The sequence below is a fragment of the Vulpes vulpes genome, chromosome 15 (assembly GCF_048418805.1).
Source record: "Vulpes vulpes isolate BD-2025 chromosome 15, VulVul3, whole genome shotgun sequence".
NCBI lineage: Eukaryota > Metazoa > Chordata > Mammalia > Carnivora > Canidae > Vulpes > Vulpes vulpes.
In genome coordinates, this window is record NC_132794.1 from 114,207,827 (window position 1) to 114,234,508 (window position 26,682).

General features: G+C 54.7%; 1 protein-coding gene across 14 annotated transcripts in view; it reads left to right on the forward strand.

Annotated features, from left to right (window-relative positions):
- PTPRE (protein tyrosine phosphatase receptor type E) overlaps positions 1 to 26,682 on the forward strand; it is a 155,911-nt gene that overhangs the window by 86,738 nt on the left and 42,491 nt on the right. For all 14 annotated transcript variants that reach the window (XM_072740414.1, XM_072740415.1, XM_072740402.1 and 11 more), the window contains one exon: positions 23,558 to 23,676. In XM_072740414.1, coding sequence (XP_072596515.1) covers positions 23,565 to 23,676 — 112 coding nt within the window. In that variant the 5' untranslated portion in view covers positions 23,558 to 23,564. The remainder of the gene's footprint in view (positions 1 to 23,557; positions 23,677 to 26,682) is intronic.

Genomic DNA, 26,682 nt, shown 5'->3' on the forward strand with positions numbered 1-26,682 from the left:
CCCCTTCTCGGACACTCCTGTCACTGGACTTCCCTTTTGTACCGTCACGCTTGTTGTTATGAGTCTACTTGACCCATCAGGCTGTGAGGCCCAGGGGTGCCTCGGTTGCAGCACAGGAGGAGGAGAAGCTCAGCAACTGCGGGTGCTGCCTACTTTCAGTGCCCTGAGCCCTGGGATGCGGCTGTCGCTGCCCCTCCTGCCAGCTATGAGACCCCATGTGTGTCCCCAGGAATCCTGCCTCCAGGTCGCAGAGGATGAGAGTCCCGGAGGAGCCAGCGACGCGGCCCAGGTGACAGGTAGAGGAGCCCAGGTGTGAACCCCGGGCCGCCTGTCTGCTGTGTCCTGTCTCCTGCCTCCTGGAGCCTCCCAGTGAGTTGTAAGGGCTATTGTGGGGCGATAAAATATGTCAGGGATAGCTCTGAGGTCACTGTCATAGGAGGCCCGGGGTCAGCAGTTTCCTGACCCATAGCCCTGGGAGGACAGCCCCAGCCGCTGCAGGAGCCCAAACACTTGAAGTATCCACTGATACCTTCTCCAAGCTTTGCTGAAAACAAGTAAAGCTTTCCTTCGAGGCAGGTACAGCAAGAGAGCCTGGCCTCCGAAGACGGTGCACACTCCGCCTTCCGCCGAAGCCATGCCATTGGCCATCTGGGTTTCTGCTCCATGCAGTGGTCGTCATGCACAATTACTCCACACTAGGCATAGGAGGGGTATCATTTTCTGCCAGTGGCAGCTTCCCAAAGGCAGGAATAGGGTTATAGTCCAGGAGGCAGCCCCAGCATCCCGTGTATCCATGTGGCACACAAAGGGTGGAGCCAACCTCCAAGGGGTTTGGCTCCAGACACTCTCCACACTCCCACCTTGACCCTACTTTTAAGGGGACAGCTCATCTCCCCGTTCAGAATAGAGATCCCTTGAAGGCAGCATCTCTGTCTAATCTCGTTGATTAAACAAAGCCTCCTTCCATGCTCTGTGTCCACGAGATGCTCAGTAAATATTTGCTAAATGAATAAACAAACAAATCTCTATTACTGGCTCTTGGTCGTATTAAAATCAGCGTTTCTTTAAAAATTCATGAGTGCCATAATGTTTCCCAGTGTGAGAGCAGAGCATTTTACGAAACAGGCATGAATTTTCTATTAGAGAGAAGAGTATCTATTTATTAATATTCCCAAAGGGTAACTTTTTTGGTTTATTGCTCTGTTGCTGTTATAATTTTCCATAATTATATGTGTTGATTGTAGTTTACTGACAGAGCATCAATAAAGAAAAATGTAACCCTGGAACTCTATTACTGAAGTGTTTAGCCCTTACCAGATGGAAACTAATCAATTAAGTGGGTCAGAGGTGGCAAAGAGACTATCCTCCCCAGGAGAGGGAACGCGGAGTTGCTCTGCAGGTCTGCTCTGGGTGGTCAAAATAAATAGCAGGTAGGGAAAGGTGTTGGAATCAGTTCGGGATGGAAGGAAATCCTACTTCCGAGTGCCCCTGGCGGCTGGTGGTAGAGGATTTCATAGAAGTCAACCTTATGAGGTGCAGCCTGTTGAGAGAAGAGGAGTCCTGTGAAGATCCCTCAGTGGGCCAAGGAGGTATGTGCAGGGAGGTCGCTGAGGGCAGGGTGATGTCTATATATTTTTTAAAAGATTTTATTTATTTATTCATGAGAGACACACACAGAGAGAGGCAGAGACACAGGCAGAGGGAGAAGCAGGTTCTTCTGCACGGAGCCCGGCGTGGGACTCGATCCCGGGACTCCAGGATCATGCTCTGGGCCAAAGGCAGATGCTCAACCACTGAGCCACCCGGGCATCCCAAGGGTGATGTCTATCTTGTTGACCATCGTCCAGCAGGTGCAGGTAAATGGTTGAATGAAGGAAAGGAGCTCTGGGGGACTTACTTCCTTGAGACCCAGGTGGCAACCTGCTTTGGCCATTCTCTGGCTCCGTGATGTGGGCCACGTCGCTCTTACTCCATGGTTGTGGTCGTCTCAGCTCTAGCAGAAGGATCTTGGTTGCTCCTGCCCAGATTGGCAGAGCACGGGGTGAGGGGCGGTGAAATGGCTCACCGCATGGTGCTGCGGCGCCCAGGAGGCCCTGGGATGCCCATTTGCAACACTAAGACGAATATGAGCATTCGGCCTGAGGTTGTCAGGAGCCCGTGCACCTCACATGTTGCCTGGGGAGCGTGAGCTGTGCCAGCCAGGGCAGCCGTAAAGTGGGCCAGGCTTTCCGGAGGGACCCTGGCTGCCAGGTCCCCTCCAGGCCCAAATGGGGTTGTGTCTCTATCTCATACTTGGGGTTTCCGAAGGAGGTTCTGAAGCAGCGTCTTTGAGTTAGAAAACATGGAGGGTTCTCTTCTTAGTTGCAATTTGTGGGCACATTTTCTTCCAGAGAACCAGAGGTGTGGCTATAAATAATTCACGCTCATTGTTTGGCCCCATTAACATCCTTCAGAAGATGGGGGCAGTTCTTTGAAGTTGATTCTTCTTGAGGGACAGCGACACACCCTGTTGGGCTGGGCCTGGCTTCTGCCCTAATTAGATATTTACACAAGAGACTGGAGCGATGAGGGTGGATTTATTTTTAATAAAAGAAGATTAAAAACTGTGTATGTACAGCATATTAAGGAAAAACGAACCCAAATTAAAGTCCTCCCACAACTGTGGACTGTGGAGGCCCGAGAAGGGAGATTTCACTTGGAATTAGGAACATGTCTGGCTTTGAGACAAGAAGACATTCAGGAGCCTTCCCCCCTCCCCTCTGCCCTCTGCCCACCCCAGGTCCATCCTCTGGCGGAGTGAGGGTGGCGGGACTGAGAACCACGCGAAATCCGGAGACGGGGGCCAGGTGCCCACGTGTGGGGTGGCAGCCACAGGCTGTGTGATGAAGGACCCGGGGGGGATGACCCGGCAGGGATTGGGGCCCAGTGGGGGGCTACATGGCACTCTGCACACCCAGGCTCATGCCGAGGTCAGCCCCTGCGGCCGCACACAAACGCACACCAGACCTGGTTTTCCCGAGAGAAGCCAGATCTCCCTCCTTTACACGGAGGACTCTCCTCTTTTTAAAGGTTTCACACTAATTTAAAAGTTTTTAAACCGCAGGCTTGCACCCACTCCTGGAACTCAGCAGTTCCACTTATAGACCTGAAGGCCCAAATCAACCAGAACTATTCGTCCACAAAAAAAGACTTGTAATCGGGCCTTTCGCAGCGTCGTTCATAACAGCAAGAAATGGGGAACAACCCAAATGTGTGGCAAGAGGAGACCGGGTGGGCCAATTGTGGCAGTCACGCTCCGGAAAATTCTTCACAGCAGAAAGGCATGGACACGGACACGCGCATGAGCCTCCCAAACCTGCCGAATCAAAGAAGCCAGACACAAAAGAATATGTGCCGTATGCTTCCATTTATAGGAAGTTCTAGAACTGGCAACGCTAATCATCTCTGGAGATGGAGATTAGCACAGTAGCCGCCTCTCGGGGTCGGGAGGTGGGTAGGCTGATGCCACAGCATGGACTGCAGGGGGCACACGTTGTCAGAACCCATCAAACCACAGGCTTACTGTATGTGATTATGTGTTTTTTACAAAAAGAAAAACTTCTGGAACACATCACAGGCCAAGCACAGGCCATCTGTGGGTCGCGTTGGGTCCCCTGGCTCCGATCAACTTCTGTGCTACGGTGAACTTTGACCCCTAGATCAGCAGCCGCAGGACCCGCTGTCTGCAGGCGGAGAAACACATCGCTCCCTAACAAGTGTCTGTGGGTGTGACTAGGAGCAAGCGTGCAAGCTGCAAGGTCCCCATCTCACCAAAGTCCTGCCCACCCGGTGGCCCCTGCAATGGGACTGGTTTGAATTTATTGCTGTGACTTGGTCTTTTAGAGGTAGATGCTCACCTGGTTCAGACCAAGGTGATGGAGGCTCATCAGCCTTCCTGTCTTCCTGATGGGAGGACCCGTTGCTGGAAAGGTGCCTGTGGGCATCAGGGGGATGGGGACAAAGGGCCTAATGCCCCATCTCGGCCGTGGACCCCAATGGCCAGGCATTTTCTGGGGGCCTTCCTCTTCTGTCTTTCCTCTGGAAGCATTTAGGAAGTGTGGGCAGAGGGTGATGTGCATCTCACAACGGGACGGCAGCCTCCTGGGAGGACCCCTCGCCCTCTGTCGGTGCTGGGAGGATGGACGGCCAAGAGGGACAGTCTGCCTTCACCTAAACCCCTCGTGATGCTCCATGTGAACGGGTGTTACACCCATGAGGAAGCACGAGCGTTGTCTCAGGACGATCAAGACCCTTGCTTGGGCTCCCCAACGGCTTTGCTAAGAGGTGGAGGCGGTGCGGCTGTGTGGCCAAGGACAACTATGCGGCTGCGAGGCAGATCCTTGCTCAGAGCAAGGATAATTGCTGGTTGCCCGCGGACCTTCCTCCTGATGGGTCAGAACGTGAGCAGCGTCGTGATGTAACTTCAGATTCCACGAAGTGTGAGGTCCTAACCTTGTTCTTGGCTCAAGTGCTGCATCTGGCATGAATGCAAATCCGTTTCTAACTGATTTGGGTTTTGCTGATTGATCTCTCGATCCCAAGTTCAAATATATAAGCAGATCACAAGTATAGCAGGGTTTGTTTGTTTTTTTCCATTACATTTTTTCCCCCTTTACATTTCTGCTGTTTGGCTGATGACAACAGAAATCTGCTTAAGGACGTTTCAGCATAAAAACAAAACAAAACAAACAAACGGGAAACCTGCCTAGTGTCACCATGGCTCAGTATTTAGGTTTTAGAGCACATGGAACTAGATAAATCCAGATCTATCTATCCTCTCCTCAGTTTGTATGTAAAAAAAAAAATATATATATATATATATGTGTGTGTGTGTGTGTGTGTATCCAAACAAAATACCCCAAACCAAACTATTTGGCTGTGCAATAACAAAATGGCCAGTAGCATCTGCAGATCCCAAGGCCGATTGGCCAGCTGCACTGGGAAGCCCCGGCCCTCCCAGCCTCCCCATGCCCAGCTGGTGCCCTGGGCTTCCAGTCTCACATGGGTGGAGAGATGGAGAATAATCACAGCAGCCCCCGTACCTCCTCCATCCTGCAGGTTTTATCGTGGGCTCCCCTGGGAGTGATGGAATTTAGTGGGAGCCCAATGGTTCCATATAAGCCGAATTTTAGCCTTGCAGGTGTACAAGTGTGACATGTTTCTTCATATGGGGTTGGAGTCGGCTCAGTGAGACAGTGTTGTGCCCGCCACCCTTGCAGATTCCACATGTCCAGTGGCAGAGGGCGTCCACCCGCGCCCCAGGTCCTGCGCTGGCCGCCCAGGAGACTGGGATGTCATCGGGCAGGGATGGGGCCTCTGACACCCGGTGAGCCTCTGCAGCAGGAGCACCGCCCGCACAATGGCAAGAGGCTCAGTGAACCGAGTCAGGCTGAAATGAATGGAACCATGATCGGTTGGCACCTCGTTCTGTAGCAACGTGCGGTCTCAGGAGGGTCTCCTGCCCTCAGACCACCTCCATCCTTCCCCCAGGAGTGGGTGCTCAGGCACGCAGGCTGTTTCCAGAACATTAGCACAGTCAGAGCACCAGTAAGACGGTAAAGCTTCTGCTGTCAGCCTCCCGAAGGATGGGATGCCCTCCAAAGCCAAGCAGGTGCATTCACTCAGTGCTCCAGCACCTGCTCCTGGGGGGCCCCCAGGCACACGGAGCCCTCTTCTCGTTGCGTTGTGCCCCCAAATCTTGCCACACCCCGCTACAGGTGCCTGCTACAGAGGAGAGGAGAGAGGTCCAAAGGCGCCTTTAAAAATGCTCTTAGGGAAGAAAAAAAGAGAAAAGAAGAATAGCAGATTCCTAGTTTCCTACTGCATCTTTTACCACTTCCTTCCCGCGAGGTTGCTTTTAGGTGAAGGTCCAGCATCTTTATTTGACTTTTACGTCGATTCCACATTCCTTTCCCAGGACTTTGATTCCCAGTATAATCAGCTGCAGTTTTCAGGAACCATTGTAGCATGTGCATCTCGGTATCGATCTCTGAGAGAGCGGTGTGCCCAGGCGATTGGCGTCTTTGCAGGGACAAATTAACCCAAGGTTGCAGCGAGACGATCTCCCCACTTAGATAGAGGACCTCGGTTCATCGTCCCACCTCAGCGCCTGCCCTGGAGGCAGGGATGGAAGTGTTGGTTTATTTATGGATCCTGTTTGAAGGATGTCAAAAATTGATTTACTGACACAGCCCAGATGAAAGTCAAATGAAAGGTGTTCTCGAAGGTGCTCTGACCGTGTTCTGAAGCCCTGAAGAACTCTTAACCCTCCACTCTTAAAGCCGGCTCCGCTCCATCGGCAGGACCTGTCCTCCCCGGGGGGCGTCCCGCACACCTGCTCCCTGCACAAAGCTCGAGTGAGAACATAGAGTGAGCCCAATGCTCTGGGCTTCGTGAAACGGCTTCTGTGCCTGTGACCACCTTTCTACTGTGCATTCTTTGGGGAATTCAGTGAGATACAGAAAAGGAGATGTTCAGGAACGGAGGCCCCGCCAGAAGACGGTGCATGGGCCCTGTCCTTTCTCGCCGCACGCTGTCCTGCCTCCCCAGCCACAGGCTCAGCCTTCCGCCGAGTCTTGTCCTGATGCCGCCCCTACAGTCTCACTGGGTGCTGGTGCAGACTCTGCCCTCTGCCTGCAGGCCCCTCCAGGAAGTACAACGCTGAGAGCTGGCCCCAACTCACTAGGAGCCCACATCCGAGTTTAAAAGGAGGAGGAGACAGAAGGCTTCGTGGAGCAGAGACCACCAGCTGTGGGTGCCAGCCCAGACCTCCAGGCCTGGGAGCTGGTGTGGACAATGCAGGGCTTCCCTGGGCCGTGGCAGGCGCCGGGGGCCCTGGACGCGGGTGAGATCCTGAAGTGACATGGGCGAGGCTGGCATCTGCCCGGGACAGCCGTGTGAGCAAGGGTCAGGAGATGACAGCTGAGATGGAAAGAAGCCACCATCGCCCCAGGGTCCCCTTCCATCGGTCGTACTGCTTTGGCTGGCTGTAGAGTCTAAATGTCTCTGTTAAAATTAAAATGCAACATGGTGAGGATGCAGGATATTCTGAGTGCCTTTCCCAGGGAGTAACAGCATTTGTTCAGCTTTGCTACAGATAAATCGAGAGCGCCCTCCATCAGGGCCCAGGCGATTTCTGATTGAAAAAGTAACAAGAACTGGTAACCTGCTGAGGGCAGGGTCCTTGGTGTCTATTAATTATTGTTTATTTGCCCCTGTACAGGTGCCATCCTCCAGGCTTTTTTTCCCCCCGTTTGATTTATAGTCTATTCTATAATCATATTTTGGTTTTGGTAAAAATCCAAAGACTATCCAGAGCAGAACCGTCTTGTCACTGCTGAGGTGGTAATTTTTAATGACTAAAGAATTCAGCGAAGTCACATCGTATGTGAAACGACAATCTACAAGCCACTACAAGTGTAGAGAAATTAATTATTGCTAGTTTGGGAAGCCTGTGAACCATTATGAGACGCGGTGTGTCGTTCACAATATTTGAGATGAGACCACAAAGCCTTCATCGTTGTCTTTGGTTTTATGCAAATGCTTTCAGGAATGAAGAGTTGCCACGTAGCGGTTGTCAGGGGTTCCTCCATGTGTTCTTCCAAAATAAGAGGGATGGTTTTCTTCAAATGATGAAGAATGAAATCATTTCTTTAAATGGTTTCAAGAATGATGGGACGCCTGGGTGGCTCAGCGGTTGAGCGTTTACCTTTGGCTCAGGGCGTGATCCCGGGATCCGGGATCGAGTCCCACATCAGGCTCCTTGCATGGAGCCTGCTTCTCCCTCTGCCTAGGTCTCTGCCTCTCCCTCTCCCCCCCCCCTCCCGTCTCTGTCTCTCATGAATGAATGAATGAATGAATGAATACATAAAGTCTTTAAAATCCATAAGGAAGCTATAGTTCATTCCTGTCTGATTTGTCTCCAGCTATGGAAACACGCTGTTTCCTCTTCTTTCATGGGTGAGGGGTCAGTGGGCTTGTGGCTGGTGATTAAATGAAGTCAGGTACGGCGTTAGGGTGGGTGAAAATGTGCCTTTGAGAAGCTTCCTTGGATCTTTAACTCTCTGTGGTTCTGTTGTCTTCGCCGCAATGGAGGACTTGGTTCTTACAGAATAAGCCCTTCACTTTTTATTCATCTTCAAGAGGGCAAGCCGCATAATTGGAACTATGCAAATTAGCACGCGTGGCCCAGAGGAAATTGAAACTGAATCGATCCCTCAACAGACTTGCTGACACGCGCCAGCGTCCTTACGGGTCTTTGCTGGTGGCCCAGGTGGAGTGTTGCCCTGTGTCGGGAGGGTCCCTTGTCTGTGCTGACCCGGAGCCCTGCTCAGGAGGGGCCGGCAGGAAGCCCAGCGCAGACCAGTACATCAGAGGTTGTGTGATGCCCTGGGGCTTTACGTTTTCCTTGCATATGTATGGTCTTTTTTTTTTTTTTAATATGCTTTGATGAAATCGGTTTCATCATGTCATCCAGAGATGTGCACACGGGTCTTTAGCACTGTGTATATAATAAAGCACTGAAATGAATTATAAAGGACCGTTTACTCTGAGACATAAAGGCTTTTCTTAATTCCTTGAAGACTAATTGCCACCCTGTTACTGTGTCAGCATGCGGAGGAGGGTCAGTGGGGCTCCCAGCGAGGATGCTTTGTTTAGCATTGTCTGTGGCTTCCTTTGATGGAGCTCTTCCTTTGCTCCGGGAAACCCCTTCTCCAGATTCTGAGCCTCTCATAAAGGAGGCGGGTTTCTGTCCCCGGCCAGCTGGGGATGCAACACCAGTAGATGTTTACTGGCCGACTTTATGGGAGAGTAAACTGAGACCTCATCCCTACAACCACCCACTTCTTTTTCTTTTTCTTTTTTTTTTTTTTTCTAATCTAATAGCTTGCATTTCCAGGAGACCAGTCAAAGTTGGGCAGAGGTTGGCCTTCCAGAGTCAGATCTTCCACATTTAACGCTCTCTCTCTTCTATTTTTTTTTTTTTTTTTTTTTTTTTTAAATTTTTATTTATTTATGATAGTCACACAGAGAGAGAGAGAGAGGCAGAGACACAGGCCGAGGGAGAAGCAGGCTCCATGCACTGGGAGCCTGACGTGGGATTCGATCCCGGGTCTCCAGGATCGCGCCCTGGGCCAAAGGCAGGCGCCAAACCGCTGCGCCACCCAGGGTTCCCTGCTCTCTCTCTTCTAAAAGTTAGCCACTCGTGTAACACATCGTTCTTGTTCTTGAATGGAAAGACTAAATCACAGGAGGAAGCTGAGTTGTCAGGCAGGCCAGGGAGCGAATACAGACCCTCTGTCCTCCGTGCCCACGCTCCCCTGCAGACCCCGGGGCTTCTCCGGTGCTGCTCCCCGCCCGGGTGCTTCTGTACCACCTGGGTGCACCTGCAGACAGCCCCCACATACCTGGCCTCCTCGGAGTCCCCAAAGCTGCAGGGACACAAGAGATGAGTAACATGCCTTCAGGACAAGCGAGAAAGTGAAATCAAATGCCAGGCGGCCGATGCCCTGTCCTAAAGAACAAGTTACCTACTTATTAGGGGAAAATAAGAAAATCGAGTGGATAGAGATCTAAGTCCAATCACAATGTCAAATTCTGTTGACCTTACTAAACAGGATTTCTCTGAAGACTTTAATTTTATGTCAAGCAGTCCTCAAACCAAGCCTGAGATAGTTGAAACAAAACTCCCATTCTGCTGTGAAAACATCCGGATTCCCAGGGAGCCACTTCTCTTTGTGAGGCCTTTGACCTTGGTAACCTTAAACCAGAGCACTTAAACCCTTTTGCGCTTAAAAACAGACAGCCCTTTTGTCTTCTAGGAATATCCCTCTTCTGTCGTGTACCTGGCAAAGCACGTTTTTTAGATGTTATTTCATGAGCTAATTTTTATTTCCCCCAATTAAAAGGAAGAATAATGAGCTTTGCTGAAGAGTCATTTTTTTTTTCCTAACGAGTTGAGAACTGATGGCCTAAAATATGAGCCTATCCATTATTCTGGGGCCATCAAGCCTCCCAGCATTGGCAGTGAGGTCTCCCTGCCTCACCCGACGTGGGCAGACCCACCTCCGAGACTGGCCTACTCACTGGGAACCACCTGTAGCTCCTCCAGGAGCTTTATGTCTCCGGGATGCACCTTATTTTGAGGACGTGCCTTATCTCAGGGAAGCACCCTGTCTCAGGGATGCACCACCCTCAGGGATGTGCCCTGTCTTGGGGATGCACCTTGTCTTAGGATGTGCCTCGTCTCGGGGGAAGCACCCTGTCTCGGGGATGTGCCACTCTTGGGGATGCACCCTGTCTTGGGGATGCACCCTGCCTTGGGGATACACCTTGCCTTGGGGATTCACCTAGTTTTGAGGATGTGCCTTGTCTCGGGGATGCACCCTGTCTCAGGGATGTACCAAGAAGCAGGCAAAGTCCCAGGAGGTCCTTCATGAACTCAGAGAGGAAGGCACAATAGTTCTACTTCCAGAATCACGTTTTCATACTGCCCACGTTCAGGAAAAGTAAAATCAAGACTCCAAAGAGCCCCCCCTTAATCTCTTCTTCTGCTCAGCCTGCAGCTCTCCCAGCTCTCCCGGGCTGGGCAATCCTTCCAGGCAGGGGCGGGGGGAGGGGGGAGCCTGCAGGTACCTGAGGAGAAGCACTCACCTGTGCAGGGGCTCATGGCCAGGCTGCAGCAGGCAAGGGCAGTGCTTTGCTTTGAAGGTCGGTGGAGACCTCCTGAGATGCTCTGTTTGTTCTTCTAAGACACACTGTTCATCTGACGGCTGCTTCCGTGCCCAGTGATGTAAGCATAGTGTGATCAGCTCCAACTTGTAAAAATAATTTCCATCTCCTCATCTCTCTTCTCAGAAAAACCATTGCTTGGTGCTTGCATAGTGAGAGAGAAAGTGCAAAAACAAAAAACAAAACTGTGGTTCCCTGGGAGGTCCTTCCGTTCCCTGTGCGTTCCCTGTGCGTAGCCTCCTAACGGGACGGGACTCCAGCTGAGTGTCCTCCCAGCTGTCCCGGATCCCATGCGGCTGGTACCCCGGGGGCCCCAAGGGCTGGGGCTGTGCCAGCTGAGGGTCTGTGGGGGACACGCAGTAAGTGAGGAAGGGGAGATGCTCTTGGGGCAAAGATGCTCCCGCTGCCCTGTCCCCGGGGTGGGCCGGCGGCTGCCCGAGGAGCCCCATGCGGGTGAGCAGGTCAGGGCCCCTTTGCCCCTGAGGGCCTGCCTCCCCGGTCTCCTCTGCCCGTGATGCCGAGAGCAGCGCTGTCTGTGGGGCCCTGGATGTTCGTTCCCCATGACCTGCTGCAGGGACCCTGGGGGCTCCGTGCCTCTCTAGCTCCCTGGGCCTCCAGGGTGGGCCCCTTCCCCGGGGGGTGTTGTGCATCCCCCAAGGACGTCAGCCATCTCGAGACACAGCTGGCCTGTGTGTGTTGGGCGGCGGCGGGGGGGGCAACAGGGGACAAGGATGTTTGGAGAAAGAAGTGAAACATTGAGTCCCTGGCTGTTTCCCCTGGGCACCCCACAGCCTGGTACTTCTGTGTGCTCAGACTTCAGGCTCCTGAACCCTGCGGGTTCTGTGTATCCCGGAACCCCAACCAGACGCTGCATGTGTGCACAGGGGCTCGTTGCATGATCTCCTAGGGATGTACCTCAGTCTACAAGAGGGTCAGAGCTCTCTGCCCCGGCAGCTTGCGCGTGGCCACAGGCACGTCATTGTCTCTGACCTCCTTGTCCTCGTCTGGGTGGGTGGCTGTCTGTCAGAGCAGGGCCAGACAGGGGGACACTGGAGGTCATCATGGGTGGTGCCGGCCTCTGCTGGGTGACAGTCAGCCAGACCTGGGAACAGGGCCACCATCCAGCACCTCCCTGTCATTTCTTTCTTTCTCTGTGTGTGTATGTGTTTTCCCCATTTTCTCTCCTAACAAGGGGACTTCTCTGCCCATCGCTTTTTTAGTGACGCTTCAATGGTTTCACATTTAGAGGTTTGCAATTACCTTTGCTCAGGAACAGTGAAGTTCCAGCCTTCCCCAACTCAGATAAAAAGCACGCCCTGTGCATCTTTTTTAACGAGCAAAGCCTCCTCCAAAAAGGAAGGATCACTGTGGACGCATCTGGAACATGCTGATGCTGCAAGTTGGGCTGCTTAAGGGGCTTTTATTATTATTATTTAAACCTTTCATCCGTGGAAGTGTATCCACACCTGAAGCTCAGAAAAGGCCTCGATTTGTTCTTCCTTTATGGTGAAAACACATCTTTGTTCTTTGAGGTTTGACTCTTCCCCAGTGCACAACAAAAGGACAGTCTTGCCCTGTGAGTAAGGTTGCCCTGATTTTATGAGAAATAGGCACAGTGGTAGTAGGTGCCAGATGTGTGGCTGGGCCAGCCCCGCCCCCGAGGCCCACGGTGGTCCCTGGTTCCTCGAGGACTTAACCGGGAGCCGACGTGATAGAAAGGAGATGGGAGTTCGGCCTGGCTCCTCGTGGCAGGACCTACTTGACTTGTAGCCGTGATTTCAGAAAACTGGCACTGTCCTTCCCAGTCTGTTTCCGCAGCGAGCGGGCTGATGGGGCTCGTTCCCTGCCAGGACTGTGTCCCAAGCACTGTCTGTTCTCAGCTGCCTGCTGGGTGGAGGGATCCCCGGTGCCCAGAATTCACTCTCACACTCCTGAAGCCCACAGGTGTCAAGGAGAAATCTGACCTGTGGTGCAAAGAAGGGCTTGTCTGTCTTCTGGGAGCATTTGGGTCCCGTTTGTCGTCATCCCAGTTGAAGCTGATTGACTTCCTTGCTCTTGAGATTTGTCAGCAAACAAGGATTTGGCTCTTCTCCTGGTCTCTGCTTGGTTTCCTAACCCGAAAAGTGGAGGTAGCACCTGTGCCTAATCGTGGTGGCCCCAGAAGGTGGGCAGCGGGGGCACTGGGGAAGGCAGAGTGCCCTTGCCACATCTGTGCTTGCCTTATTTCTTGGTGCACAGAGGGCCTTGAAAGTTCTCTGAAGCAGCCAGGGTCACCCAGAAGGGAGCAATGGGTGGTCTTTCTCTTTGGGCTCACCCTGCATTGGAAAGGCCTGCAAAAGCTGGAACGGAGAGAGACCCCAGCCTGGACCAGAGGTGCCACCCCTGCCATTGGACAGACCTGGCCGCTAAGGGGCCGTGCTTCTGGCAGAAACAAAGAGGCCAAGAGGCATGATGTGCAGGAATGTGTCGGGGCAGTCAGCAGCCTTGGAGTGGTTCCGACTTCGGCGGGGAGCTTGGGAGCTTCCCTCTGCTCAGGAGACCAGAGGCAGGGGTGATGTGAATCCTCGGGCTCCCAGGGAGGGCCGAGCTTCAACAGCTGGTCACCTGAGTTATCCTCAGAAGCTTCCAGAAAGGAGCAGGGGACATTCTTGGCCACATTTTCAGGCTCAGCAGAGGAGGGAGGAGCTGCCCCCACCTGCAGGGAAATACGGGATCTCGTCTCCGGGTGCCTGCCTCCTGTTCCCCTGACATGAGGTAACTTCCCTTCTGGGAGGCACATGAGCAGCCGTGCCCGGGGATTTGAGCCCTGCCTGCCCAGGCTGTGAGTGGTTCGCGGTCTTCTTTCTGCTTCTGCACGTCACTGTGACCCACGTTCCCAGAAAGACTGGGGGAGCCGGGCACACAGTGAGCTCAGCTCTGCATCTGCCCCCATGTGCGGACGGGGCTCAGGGGGCTGGAGGGAGCTCACCCCCAGTGCCCATGGACGGGGTGGCCAGTTCTGCTCCTGGGGCCTCATCTCCCGCCAAGAGCAAGAGACCTGCTGCAGCACCAGGGCCAGAAAGGCAGGGTCCCTGGTTGTCAGCTTCTGGCACCTTCTGGCAGCAAACCCAGGCCAGGAGTGGGGATCGGGCTCCAGGAAGAAGCCCTCCCCCGGGAGGCCTTGGAGACGTCCACCCTGTGGCACCCAGGCCCTGGCTGCCTGCACGAGCAGCACCCTCCTGGTGCCTCCCGGAATGCCCTTCCTGCCCCCGCTCCCCCCCGCAGGCGCTGGGTGGTGGCTGGTGTGACGGTCCCGGGGGCCCGTGCTGCAGCCACCTGCTGACTTGGTGTCTGAGCCGCAGGGAGCAGCCCCGGGGATGCCTGGAACCCGCTTCCGCTGCTGGTTCTCGGAGGCTCACCCAGGGGCAGACCGCGTGGCTCCCCAGGCGCCACCTTTCCCGAGAGCGCGGTGGGCCCGGGGCCCGGGGCCCAGGGACGTCTCTGTCTGCCGACATCGTGCGCCTGCCGTGAGCCAAGCCCGGTGTGGGCACCCGCCCCAAAGTCAGGTCATTGCCGGGCCCACGGGGCTTCTGGAAGCCGGCAGCACACGTGCCGCCCTCACGCTGACCGTCCTCGGGCCCCGTCCCTGAGCGCGACACTGCAGGGAGATGACAGGATGGGCCCTGGGGGGGCGCACACGCCCCGGGGGGCACTACGCAGGCCTGCGCGTCTCCTTTCCGGGTGATGCCAGGCCCCGACGGACGCTCCAGGCTGCTTCCGAACACGCAGCAGGGCGTCGCGTCACACCCGGTTCCGGTGGGGTCACAGGCCGTTTCAACAGAGGACGAGGGACAGACAGTGGGTCCCGTGGGGGCTGAGTTTGGTTTCCGAGCATGGGCCCCCCTGAGGTCCCTTCGAGGCTGAGGCTGGGGCCTTCGGGGCTGCTGGCACCCTGGCCCACCTGCACCGGTGGTGGCCCCGGGCACCTGCCCAGCCACAGCCGGCTCTGGCTCAGCTGTTTCTGAAGCTGTTCTCCCGGGGCGGGGGTGGGGGGGGTGTTTCTGTCCCCGACACCCTCCGTCAGAGGAAGACCCGACCTCCCCAGAGGAGAAGACGAGGCACGTTCTCAGCCAGGGCCGTGGAGTGGGGTCCCTGTGGAAACAACCGACGCTCACCCGCAGCCTGGCTGCTTCCAGAAGGAAGGGGTCGGGGGGACAGGCCTTCTCAGTGAGAGCGGCAGACGCTGGGCTGAGCTCACTCCCGGGCTGCACCCCGAGGCCCCTGGGCCCAGGGGTGCTAGGAGGCAGCCCGTCGTGAGGACTTACTCGGGCTCCTTATCATTGGCTCCTCCTGTTCCACGAATCGGGAAGCCGGGCCGGAGAGGTGCCACGTGTTCCGGGGGAGGCTGTGGTTGGGTCGGGGCGAGGAGAGGAGGGGACGGGGGTGACAGAGACAGAGAGACCCCGAGCCCAGCTGCGTCTTCAGCCTCAGAGGCCCAGGCTCTTTGAACACTGACGTGAGTTGACGAGATGGAGAGAAATCCGCCATGAGAGCCCCTGATGACCTATTTCCTTCAAGAACATTCATTGAGCATCTCCGCTGGGCCAGATGGACGTGCCTGAGACCTGCTCTCGCCCCCAAGAAGCCCCAGGGCGTGGATAATCCTGCCCAGTGTTGTTAGCTTCTGCTTCCAAGCCGTCCTGCTGGAAAGCTCCCCGCACCCCAACCCTCCCCCCCACATCCTTCAACACTGGCGTCATCGGCCGGTCCTGCCAGCGGACACTCCGGGCTCCTGGATCCTGCGCAGGGTCTGGGGCTACCTGACAGCGCCGTGTTCTCCCCGCAGCCCCCCACCCCCGCCCCCACTTGGCTGCTCACCTGAGCAGAAGCCCTTCGCCCTGGGCAGCCTTCGACGCCTCCAGACCGGGTAGGTGGCCGCCTCCAGCACTAGCAGGTGCGAGTCTCCTGGGGGGTGCTCGGTGAATAGTCCTTTCATCTCTCCGACTGGAATGCAAGCTCCAGGGGAGCAAGGGCAGTGCTTGCCTTGTTCAGGTGTCTCTCCAGACTCGGGCAGGTCTCGTAAACATCGCCGAACGGACGGACGCACAAATTAACCGGCAGATACTGTCAGTCTATGGTTCGACTCTTTTGTTTGAAATCAAAAGTTTGCTGTACACCCAGCCGGGAAGCTTAGTCCCCTTGCACCCTGCAGTGTGGCCCGGGGCTCACCCAGAGGGGGGCTGCCCAGCCCCTGGAGCCGGCCAGCCTCTCCCCCGTCATCCACGCTTCTGATGGAGGGTCAGTGGAGGGCTGAGCCTCAGTGCTGGGCACCTCTTCGTGGAGAGAGATGGGGAGAGGGCCATGCGTCTGCGGGTCCACGTTTGTTACCTTTCACCCCACTACTGCCAGGTCCCAAGCAGATGGATGGGGCTTGGTGCTGTGGGTCCCATTCCTGTTCAGGTGCTTCGGGCAGGGGTCCCGCCCCCACATTGACTTTCCTGAAGGGTTGCTCCATCCTATCCTCTGATAGGATGCATCTGTTCTGACTGATGGGTGCGCAGGCCTTTGGGGAACGTGAAGGACCCAGGGTGGTGATTCTGTGCCAAGCCATCAGTCAGATGTGAGTGTGGCTGTGTTCACTACCGGGCTCAGCCATGAACCTTCAGGGCAAAAGAAGTTGGGAGAGATCAGATAGGGTGAGCCTATCTAGGAGAGAGAAGGAAGACCAGGAGCTCATCCTTATGACGCTGGCCTCCGAGAATGGCAGTGCTGGAGAGCCCGGGCTCCGCTCCCAACACCCCACCTCGTTCTGTGCACGTGGGTTCCACGTTCCTTCCAGGGACCCATATTCACCTCTTTCTCTGTGCTGGGCCTGGGGTCCTTGTATCCTGTCCATTTTCATGTTTCTTCCATATGTTTCATCTCATTGTAATTAAAAATGAAAATTTTTAGTTGTGAACAGTTGCATGGAAGGAGCCCAGGAAGGGCTTGGTGGCACAGTGGAGGCAGTACTTCCCTTTGGAGGACACCCCGCGGTTAGAGAAGCAGTCACGCAGGGACCCCTGAGTGGTGCAGTCGGTTAAGTGCCAGGCTCTTGGTTTCTGCTCAGGCAGGTCATGATCTCAAGGTCCTGGGATCGAGCTCTGTGCCGGGCTCCACACTCACCAGGGCATTTGCTTCTCTTTCTCTCTCTCTCTCTCTCTCTCTCTCCCTCCCTGGGCCCCACACACTCTCAAATAAATCCATAAATCTTTAAAAAAAAAGACAAGAAAAGAAGTCATGCACTTGGACAAGAGTAGGTTGGATGCTAACTCCCCTGGCCCCTTGCATGGTAGGAGAAATATTTGAGGCTGCGGACCCTGTGGACCACCTACCTGTTGCCACCTGGTCATCCGAGTTAGAGGGAAAAATGAGACATCGCAAGATGGCATTTTTGAAATATTTGCAGGACACAGAGGCAGAAGAGTTTTACTGTAAAACTTGTAGAGAGAACGGGCTGACCTCTCACTACCCTTTGCCCGGGCAGTTGCTGTACAGTGGAAGTCTGCGACTCTTCGCTGAAATTATTTTTTAGTAACAGTTTATGAATCTGCATTAAACTTTGGGAATTTGCATTAAACCTCAGGACTAAACTTGGACCAAGGGCATGTTAAGCACCGACTTTCTGTTTTCACGGGCGGTTGATGATCAAGCTATAATTTGCACAAAACATCCATCAACATTTACCTTCCTGCTCGGGGTCTGCACTGGTCCCACTGGCCACAGAGAAGCCGAGAGAGGAAAAGGCCTCCAAGGGAGCAGCAGCAGCAACCCCTGAAGGGTGATGTGAAGAACTCGGGGCCTGAGGACGACGACTGCGGGTGGAGTTCCCTGCAGCTCTGGGACCACGACCGACCGTTCCTTTAGACCCAATGACCCTTCGCCATGAATCTTGCTCACTCTCAGCTCCAGGTCTCCTTGTTCGTGTGCAGGAGGTGAATGAAGCATGTAGCTGCGAATGCTGCCAAGGGCAGATGAATTTCCCAACCCGTCAAATGATGCCAGCTGCAGATCCACGTCCTTTTCAAACAGCCGTTTTTCAAGCAAAATGAGTTAATTCCAATAGTGGTTCTGCTGGTTTTCATCCATTTCATGGAATCCAGCTACAATCGAGAGGCTCCTCCCGTGGAAGGCGAGCCCCTGACATGATTGCTAAGATCGCTGCAAATGCAATGAAAGAATTCGACGTCGAAGATGTGTTTATTTGCTTTGTGGGATGATAGAAGTCTGTCGATGTTGGTGGAGCTCAGCGTTTGGGGTGAACGTATCGCGCTTAGAATGGATTCTGACGTACAGATCGTTTTTAATTGCGCCCACGCCAGCTAAATATTCCACCAGTTAAAATAGAAGCTGTAGATGTCAGATTTTACCAACAGTTGCACATACTGAGTAGCTGAGCTACAAGTTTATGTAATGAAGCTGATGTTGAGTTTTTAAAAATACTTTAGCTGGGGAGCGTGCACGTTCTCTTCCCTGCTCGTTCAGATCTCAGAAACGTCTGGGCCTTCAAAAAATTGCTCTGGAAGTCAACCTAAGGGTCCTACAAAGACAGTGAGCTTTTCTATAAACGGGGCCCTACGCGTTGGTTGCATTTTGTTCTAAATTAGTTGGAAATATTTAGTAAAAGTAGTCAACAAACAGAGCAGAAAACACACACACACACAAAAGGAACAAAAAACTCTCAGGGCTTTAAACTCATAGAGACCTATGACTGTTGAAAACATAGGCTGTGAACAGGAAGACGTTAAAATCCTTTGCTGTAAAAGCAAGGAAGGAATAAAGCAAATGAAATAAATGATGAGAGCTCACAAGATGCTCATTTGAAAAACACTGAAGTCAATTTTGTGGAAATTTTTGAATATTAAGGATATTGAAAAATATATTAAAAGTGAAACGTGTTAGGAACAGGCAAGGCTAAGAAATTAATCCAAGTGGGTGAATATATACCGAGAATAGGCATTCTGTCCATGTCCTCGTTTTATTCCTATGTAATCAATATAAAAAGAGTTTCTTTATTAAAAAAAATAATGTGCCCTGGTAGTTTTGTTTCCTAGGGAGATTTTTTTTTTTAATTTTTAAAAATAGTTTTCGAAAAGAACTGCTTAGTGGGTTTCCATTTTAATAAAACCAAATGCTGACCGATAATGAAATACTGTAGGAACGCACAGGACTTTAACTGTTTCAGCCTCTCTTTTGCCTTCAAGAGGCCTTGAGAGGGATGAGAAATTGCACGTGGCCCCTCCCAGGGGCTCTTTCTTTAACTGTAGCAGCTTCAAAGCTGGAGCAAATCTTTAGCTCTGCTCCTCTGTGGCGGAGCTGAGTCCGTCTTGCAATTGAGAGCAGAAGAACCAGGCGTTTCAACCACGGGGGATGGGTCTGAGCTGCAGAGGCAGCGTGGCTCAGTCTGCTCAGGGACACCCAGGGCACCTTTCCATCCCTCGGGACACGAGGGGTCAGCCTCAAAGCCACTGGCTCGGGACGACTCCACACCCTCAAAAACCCCGGAGTTCCCAGTCAGCTGGTGAGGCCTGCCTGGGTGGGACAGGAGACGTCCCCTGTCCTCCGGAGGCTCAAGGTCCTGTTGGGAGACCCAACACCCCGATGACTGTGAACAGACGCAGGTGGTATATCCCTCAGGCTTGCTGGACCTCAGAAGCTGGTGGGGTCAAGGCACAGGGGAGAGGTGGGGTCACCCAGTAAGGGGAAGCATGTGGGCAAGGGCTGGGGGAAGTGGACTGGGGTCAGGACACTCCCTGCCCTGCCGTGGGGTCTCCACCTCCACCCGCCTCCTGTCCTCCACCTGTCCCCCTGGCTACCATTTTCCAGACTCCCAGCCCAGCTCCTCTTCCCCTGTCCCTAAGTGTAGTAGCGACCCTCAGCTTGGTGCCACAACCTCGCCTCTGCCCCTCTACACATCCTCAAAGTCAACTCACCCACACGCTGACCCTCCCGCTCCCACTGCCGTCCAGCCAAGCCCCAGGCCCTGAACACAATTCCTGTTGACAGTCCCCACTAGAACGTTCCAGAACCCTGAGATTCAACGGGCCATCTCCGAGGACAGCAGGAGACCTTTCTCATAGGATTGCTGGGAGGGATGGTGAGGTCGCTTGCCTCAGAGCCTCGATGGCTTATCACACTTCATAGGAGCTCGATAAATGGGAGCCTGTACTATTGTTTTATATTCCAAGCCCAAGTCATCTTTATCCTCAGATTGGGGACCCCCTGTTCTCCCAATGTCAGCTAGTGAATGACGCCCCGTCCCGTTCCATCCCCCAAGATGAGAATCCCAGTACCTCTGAAACGCTCCTCATCACCGCATCCGGCTGACGACCACTCGCACCGGTTCCGCCTTTGGGACCCCTTTCAAGTCCCTCCCTCCTTTGCCATTCCCGTTATCCTGGCTTAGTCCACACCCCCTTACTGGGCTGTGTGGGCCTGTGTGGGTCACATTTTATGTGCGTGGGAAGCCCCCAGGGATCTTGTGAAAATGTGGGCCATCCTGTGGTACCTGAGACGCTGCGTCCCCAGCGAGCAGCCCGGGGATGCCCATACCCCCAACCACTCTGGGGCAGCAGAGGCTGATGCTCCGTCTCTTGTGGCTCCTGACCGGCTTCCAGGGCTCCCTCTGGAAACTTCTGTGGCAGCTTGTTGCTCACAGCCACGGTTGTCAACTGCGGTCCCTAGAAAACCGGTCGCTCCCCCTGTGTTTGGATGTCATGCATCTGGTGTCCAGCCCAGGAGTCGGCATCTTTTTATCATGCCCTCGAGTGGTCCTAGTAAGGTGGGTTCTGATGGGAATGGAGCCTGTAGCACCAAACTAAACTTTTGAACATGACATTCAAGGGCCTTCTAGACGCGGTCCTGGGTGGGTCGAGTCATCGCTTCATCACTTCCTTCCTGGGCACCGTGGCCACACGTCTCTGGAACGCTGGGGTCCCGGGGGAGCTGTGTTGCGCCGTCTTCCCAGCTCCATGCAGCTGCGTTAGGGCAGGATCATGTTTGTCTCTGCAGCTCCAGGGCCCGGCAACCTGCCCGCTCCAGACCAGGTGCCCGACAAAGAGTCCTAAAAAGGCATCAAATGGAGGAAAAAGGCCATTCTAAGCGACAGATAGCTGGTTGACTTTGGACAGGAGTAAAAACAAAGGCTGCTTTGTTGGAGACGATTTTGATAATCTCAGTCCTGACATCCAACATGTTTTCTGCCCACAGTACTTAACATTTAATAGGTTCGGTACAAACCCTTCACATTCACGGTGGATTTAATGGGGATGTCAAGGATTAGTTTTGCACGGATTCGTGTCCGTGCTCACTGGTGGCTTGCACCAACCCTTTGAGGGTGAAGAGCCAGGGACGTTGTCATCGGCCTGGAAAATAAAAATGCCGCAATCAAGGGGGTTTGAAGTCTGCAAAGTTCAGTGCCCTCTGCTGGCCGTAGCGGGCAAATCACCTGCCGCTCCGGGGACGCGACCGACCCCAAGGTGTCTGCCCTGTGAAGAGATGGCTTTGGTCTGGCTCGGAAGTGTCAGCTTTCTCTTAGACCATTGAGCATTTGGAGAGGAGCGTTTTGAGGTAATGCATGTAACAAGGAAAATGAGTTAATGCTTCAACTAGGAGGCCCGCATCTCTGAGTTCTAATAAACCAATTAATACCTCCTAATCGATTACTCTGCAGTTTATTCAACTATGTCAAAGCTCTGTTCAAGAACACATTCTGGGGGATCCCTGGGTGGCTCAGCGGCTTAGCGCCTGCCTTCGGCCCAGGGCGCGATCCTGGAGTCCCAGGATTGAGTCCCGCGTCGGGCTCCGGGCATGGAGCCTGCTTCTCCCTCTGCCTGTGTCTCTGCCTCTTTCTTTCTCTCTATGTCTATCATGAATAAATAAATAAATCTTAAAAAAAAAAAAAAGAACACATTCTGCTTAATGCAGCCGGTGCAGAGCTGCCCTTCCAGGCTGGAGGGCTTCCGGCTCCGTCGGTCCTGGGTTCAAATTATGCCTCTTCCATCCCCTCTGACTGGACTTTGAGCCAGTTCCTCTCCCTCGTGGGGCTCAGCTTCTCAGTCCTGGAGGGTTGGTGTGAGGGCGATGCCCACAGGAAGGCCTGGCCGTGGCAGATGCTCACGGGACACGAGCTGCTGTGTGTGTGCGTGTGGCTCACTTTGAGAGTCTAAAATGTACTTGGGACATGAACACGAGGGAAAGAGGTGAAAGCCTTGATTGTGGCTATCGCAGTCGTCCTGGGATAGCTGTAGGCTCAGGATGGCTCCGTTTCAGCAGCGGTGGTTGCTGGAACATGAAGATTCTTTTTTTTTTTTTTGGTGCCAGTTCAGATGTCTTCTCTAATTACAAGCGACCAGTGTTTCTGGGCCTCGGTGCATTCATACGCCTCAGTGAGGCTTTTTGCAGGAAAGTGCTGTCTGAGCGGACAGGCACCCCGGCTGACCACGGAGTGGGAAATGCAGGAGGGAGGGAGCCCACAGCTCAACCGCGCGTATCCTCACCACCACATCTCCCTCGGCTCTGCAGCCACCCACCTTCTCCTGTGGCCAGTCCTCTTCTACACCACCCAGAGATCAATGCCACGTTTTCTGAGGGTCTAAGGTTATTTTGGCAAAACGGTGCGCTGAGTGGGGATCTGAGGTGGTCCTTGCAGGTCTGGGTGAAAGAGCCTTTTCCTATGTTGAACCACACTGCAATCTGGTTTTGCTCGGTGCATTCACCCACCCACCCACCCACCCACCCAATAAAGACTTCCTCCGTCTTGCTCTGACAGTGTCCACGTGGCTCTGTTAGAAACGTGCTGATGGTGGTCCCTCCTGGAGGAGGTGGGGGCTTCCCTCTGCCTCACCTGAGAGCTCAGACAGGAGGCAAGGTGACCCCCCACCCCCACCCTGGAGCCATACAGGAAGTTCGAGAGAGCAACAGGCAGAGTGGGTGGCTCCGAGGAACACTCGGTCCTGGGCCGGCCTGCCCGTGCCCGTTCTCACTGTTAACGTCTCAGGCCTGGGAGGACCGGGCTGACCTTTGAAAGGTCCATCAGGCTCCAGAGTGTGGGAAAGGCAGAGGGCCCGGGGCTGGACACACAGGGACCTGCTCCTGTAGCTCGGGTGGGAGGCAGTGAAGACCTGCACTCAGGGTAAGGGCCATGGTGCGGGTTGTGGTTGTGGCCAGGGGGACAGGGGAGGCGGGCCCCATGCAGATGGACCGGACTCCCGCTCCCTGGCCCCCCACCCTGTGACCACATGGGCCTGCGCTTCTTCCCAAGGGGGCTGCGCTTCTCTGGGTGTCACCAGGCAGAATAGAAATGCTGCACCTGTGTGTACACCGTGTGGCATGGCACTCCAGACCCTGTAGAATGTACCCAAAATGTGGACCAAATCACTACCGTGTGGCGATCTAGAAGCCGTGCGAAGGGCCTCACTGAGGCTCTGCAGAGCTGCCTCCCAGAATCTTCCATCTCCTGGTATTTTCAGACTTCACCCTCCCCGACACCTGCACATCCCTGCCCACCTCCCCTCTCCCTGCAAAACGAGGCAAGCAAACAAGAAAGGAAGTGCACCCCAGTGGCACGAGCTTTTACAACCTGGGAATAGTTGAGGGGGTTGCTCACCCGGCTCGGTGGCCCACAGGCCCGGCTCCCTAGCCCAGATCCACAAGGCAACACTCGGAAGGAGGCCCACCGGCACCTGCCCGCCCGGTTCCCCACCTGTTGCCCTTCTCTGTGGAGGGTGCGCAGTGGGGAGTCCTCTGAGCCTGTCCCCGCTTCTTGCAGGTTCGCCATGGAGCCCATCTGTCCGCTCCTGCTGGCGGGTGTTAGCTTGCCGCTCGCCAGGGCGCTCAAGGGCAACGAGACCACCCCGGCCTACAGCAACTGGACCTCTACGACCTCAGGTGAGGACCCGGCCACCTGCCCCTCCCAGGAGGCTGTCTGGGCTGGGATGACGAGGCTGGCGGGGGAGGGGGGGTGCACAGTGAGGCTGACTCCCCTAGCGGCCGAGCACAGCAGCTCACAGGTGACGCCTGCCCCACAAGCCAGCTGTTGGCAGTTTGACCAGGACAAAGCTTAGGGTTCGGAGGGCAGTAAAGGCAGCCCTGCGCTGAGAGCCGGTGTCCGCTTCGGTGGGAGGCAGGAGAGCAGGGGTTCATGGCCCCCCCACCCCGCAGGCCCCCCATGGGAGGCCGATTCAGACCACCCTGGAGGAGCACTGCTGAGTCCATAGGGGATATTGATACACAGTTGGCACGATCAAGAAATGAGTATTAATATTCTTAGATATTAGGGTCGTGGTCAGATTTATAATTTTAAAAGAAGAGTCCTTGCTTTTTAGAGGTGCATTTTGAAGTCCTTATGAGTGAGACCACACGAGGCCTAGGGATGACTTGAGAATAAGTGAGTGGGGAGCGGGCGGTGGGCGGGCCATAGACCCAACACGGCTCCTTGTCCTGATCAGAAGGATGGGTGGCAGGTATGGGGGGCTCCTTGCTCTCTTCTCCTGCCTTTTCCATGTATTTTTTAAAGATTTTATTTATTTACTCATGACAGACACAGAGAGAGGGGCAGAGACACAGGCAGAGGGAGAAGCAGGCTCCCTGCAGAGAGCCTGATGTGGGGTGGGACTCGATCCCAGGACCCCAGGATCCCAACCTGAGCTGAAGGCAGGTGCTCAACCACTGAGCCCCCCAGCCATCCCCTTTTCCATATTTTGAAAGTTAGGGATAAGGAAGAGTGAATGGGCACCTGTGACAACGTGGGTGAACCCCAGAAACACGCTAAGTGGAAGAAGCCAGACACGAGACACGTGGTATGTGGCTCCGTTGAGGGGAAATGCCCAGAATAGACCAGGTGATGGAAGAGGAAGGACACGAGCGCTTGGGCGGGCAGGGAGGCGGGGGGACGGGGGTGGCCAACACAGAGTGACCGCAGATGGGCGCCAGGTGGATGGGAATGTCCTGAGACGCTGTGGTGGTGGTGGTGGCACAACTGTGCAAATTAGCTAAAAATCGTTGAATCATATGCTTCGAACGGGTGAGTTTGTAGTATGTAAATTTTACATCAATGAAATGCAATAAAGGCCGTGCAAACTGAAAGGAAGAGGAGGAGGGAGGGGGAGAAGGAGCAGCAGGAGCGGATGCTCTGGCGTCACGCAGCCCGTGTGTGTGCAGTCCCAGCGCTGCGCTTACTGGCCGCTGAGTGACCTGGAGCACGTTCCTAAAAAAAAGTCTCTTTGTGCCTCAGTATCCCCATGTGTGAGACGGAGGTAATGATAGTGCCCACTGCTCGGCAGTGCTGTGAGGACGAAAGAGGCAGCCGAGCTGGGTGCGGGAGCTGGTCCACGTGGGCCGCTGCTGTAGTTGGCAGGAGAAGGCGTCAGAGGAGGCCCGGCCCCCAGCCCGTCTCTGACTGCCCAGAAAGTTGGCTCTTCAGGGTCCCTTGATGTCTCCTTCTTGGATGTGAGCCCAACACAGACAGAAGCCTGACTGGTGACTTCAGGGTCCCCAAGGACTGGAGGCGGATTCCCTGGGCAACCCCACACCTCCCTGGCAGCCTGGAGGCCCGCCTGTGGCAGCCAGCTCTGTCCATGGCCAGGGCGGCAAGAGCCTATAACCAGCAGGCCTGGTCCCCCCCATTCCCCGCGGAGCGTGCATCGGGGCCTCGTGCCAGTGCCCACAGGCCTGCCCCATCCCCTTCGCTCTCCGTCCCTCCGAGACTCCCAGGCATACAACTCAGGGACTTCTCTGATAGGGTATCCCTTGGCGAATTGGTTCGTGTTCTCCGAAGAAACGGGATCCGTTATGTATTTATATTTTCATTCACATCTATACTCGTATCTATATTTATATTTATGACACGGAATTGGGTCACACGATTGTGGAGGTTGTCCGGTCCAGAATATGCAGAGCCAGTGTCCCAGTTTGAGTTTGAAGGCTGGCAGGCGGCTACAGAACCCGGAAGAGTGATGTCCCAGTTGGAAGACAATCAGGCGGGAAGACTTCCCTGTTACTCACAGAAGGCTCAGCCCTTTTGTTCTGTGCAGGCCTTCAACTGATTGGACGAGGCTCACCCACAGTGAGGGGAGGGAGACGAGTGTAATCTTCTTTTCTGAGACCCCCAGTTTGAATGCTCAATCTCACCCAGAAAGCACCCCCTGGAAACACCCAGAACGATGTCTGACCAAACATCTGGCAGCTCGCGGCCCACACACATACACACACAAATTAAGCATCGCGCTTGCTCATCACAAGGCCTTGGGAGAGCAAAAACTATCAATTTCCCTCTGGAAGAAGCAGCTTGGGTGAGGTGATTGGAGGTGGCACTGTTCCGGCGGGGGTCAGGGGTTCAGCCCCCATCCAGCTCAAGAGCTTTACGTGATCTCCGAACCCCCGACAAAGGTCGTGCAAACTCATCTTAAGTGGCATCCGTGGATGCCAGCCGCCAGCAAGGAGAGGCACTGGCCTCGTGCTGAAAGCCAGAGGAGTCCAAAACCTCAAAAAAAGGAGACAGAAGCCCCCAGCACCCGGAAACTGCCGTTTGTTGTGTTGCCTCATTTCCAGCAGGCGTCGGGATGCGAGGCCACTGGCGGGACTGCACAGCCTGGGACCCTCCGGACCTGCCCCGAGGACCGTGTGTCCCTGTGCCCGGCGGGGAGGAGCTGGCTGCCCGAGGCCCGGCAGCCGCAGAAGCGCGTAGTAACAACAACACATGTGCCGGAGAAGCGACGGTGGAGCTGCGTGGCCGCTCCTGCAGACGGCACCCAGGGCACCGGCAGGGTGACTCAGCGCCCTCCCGGGCCTCGTCGGTTCACTTGAACATAAGATGATTAGCTGACAAGGTGGCTGTGGGTGTCAGGTGTTCCCTCGTGAGGAGGGACTGTCGTGTGACCTCGTGCCCGCCGGAAC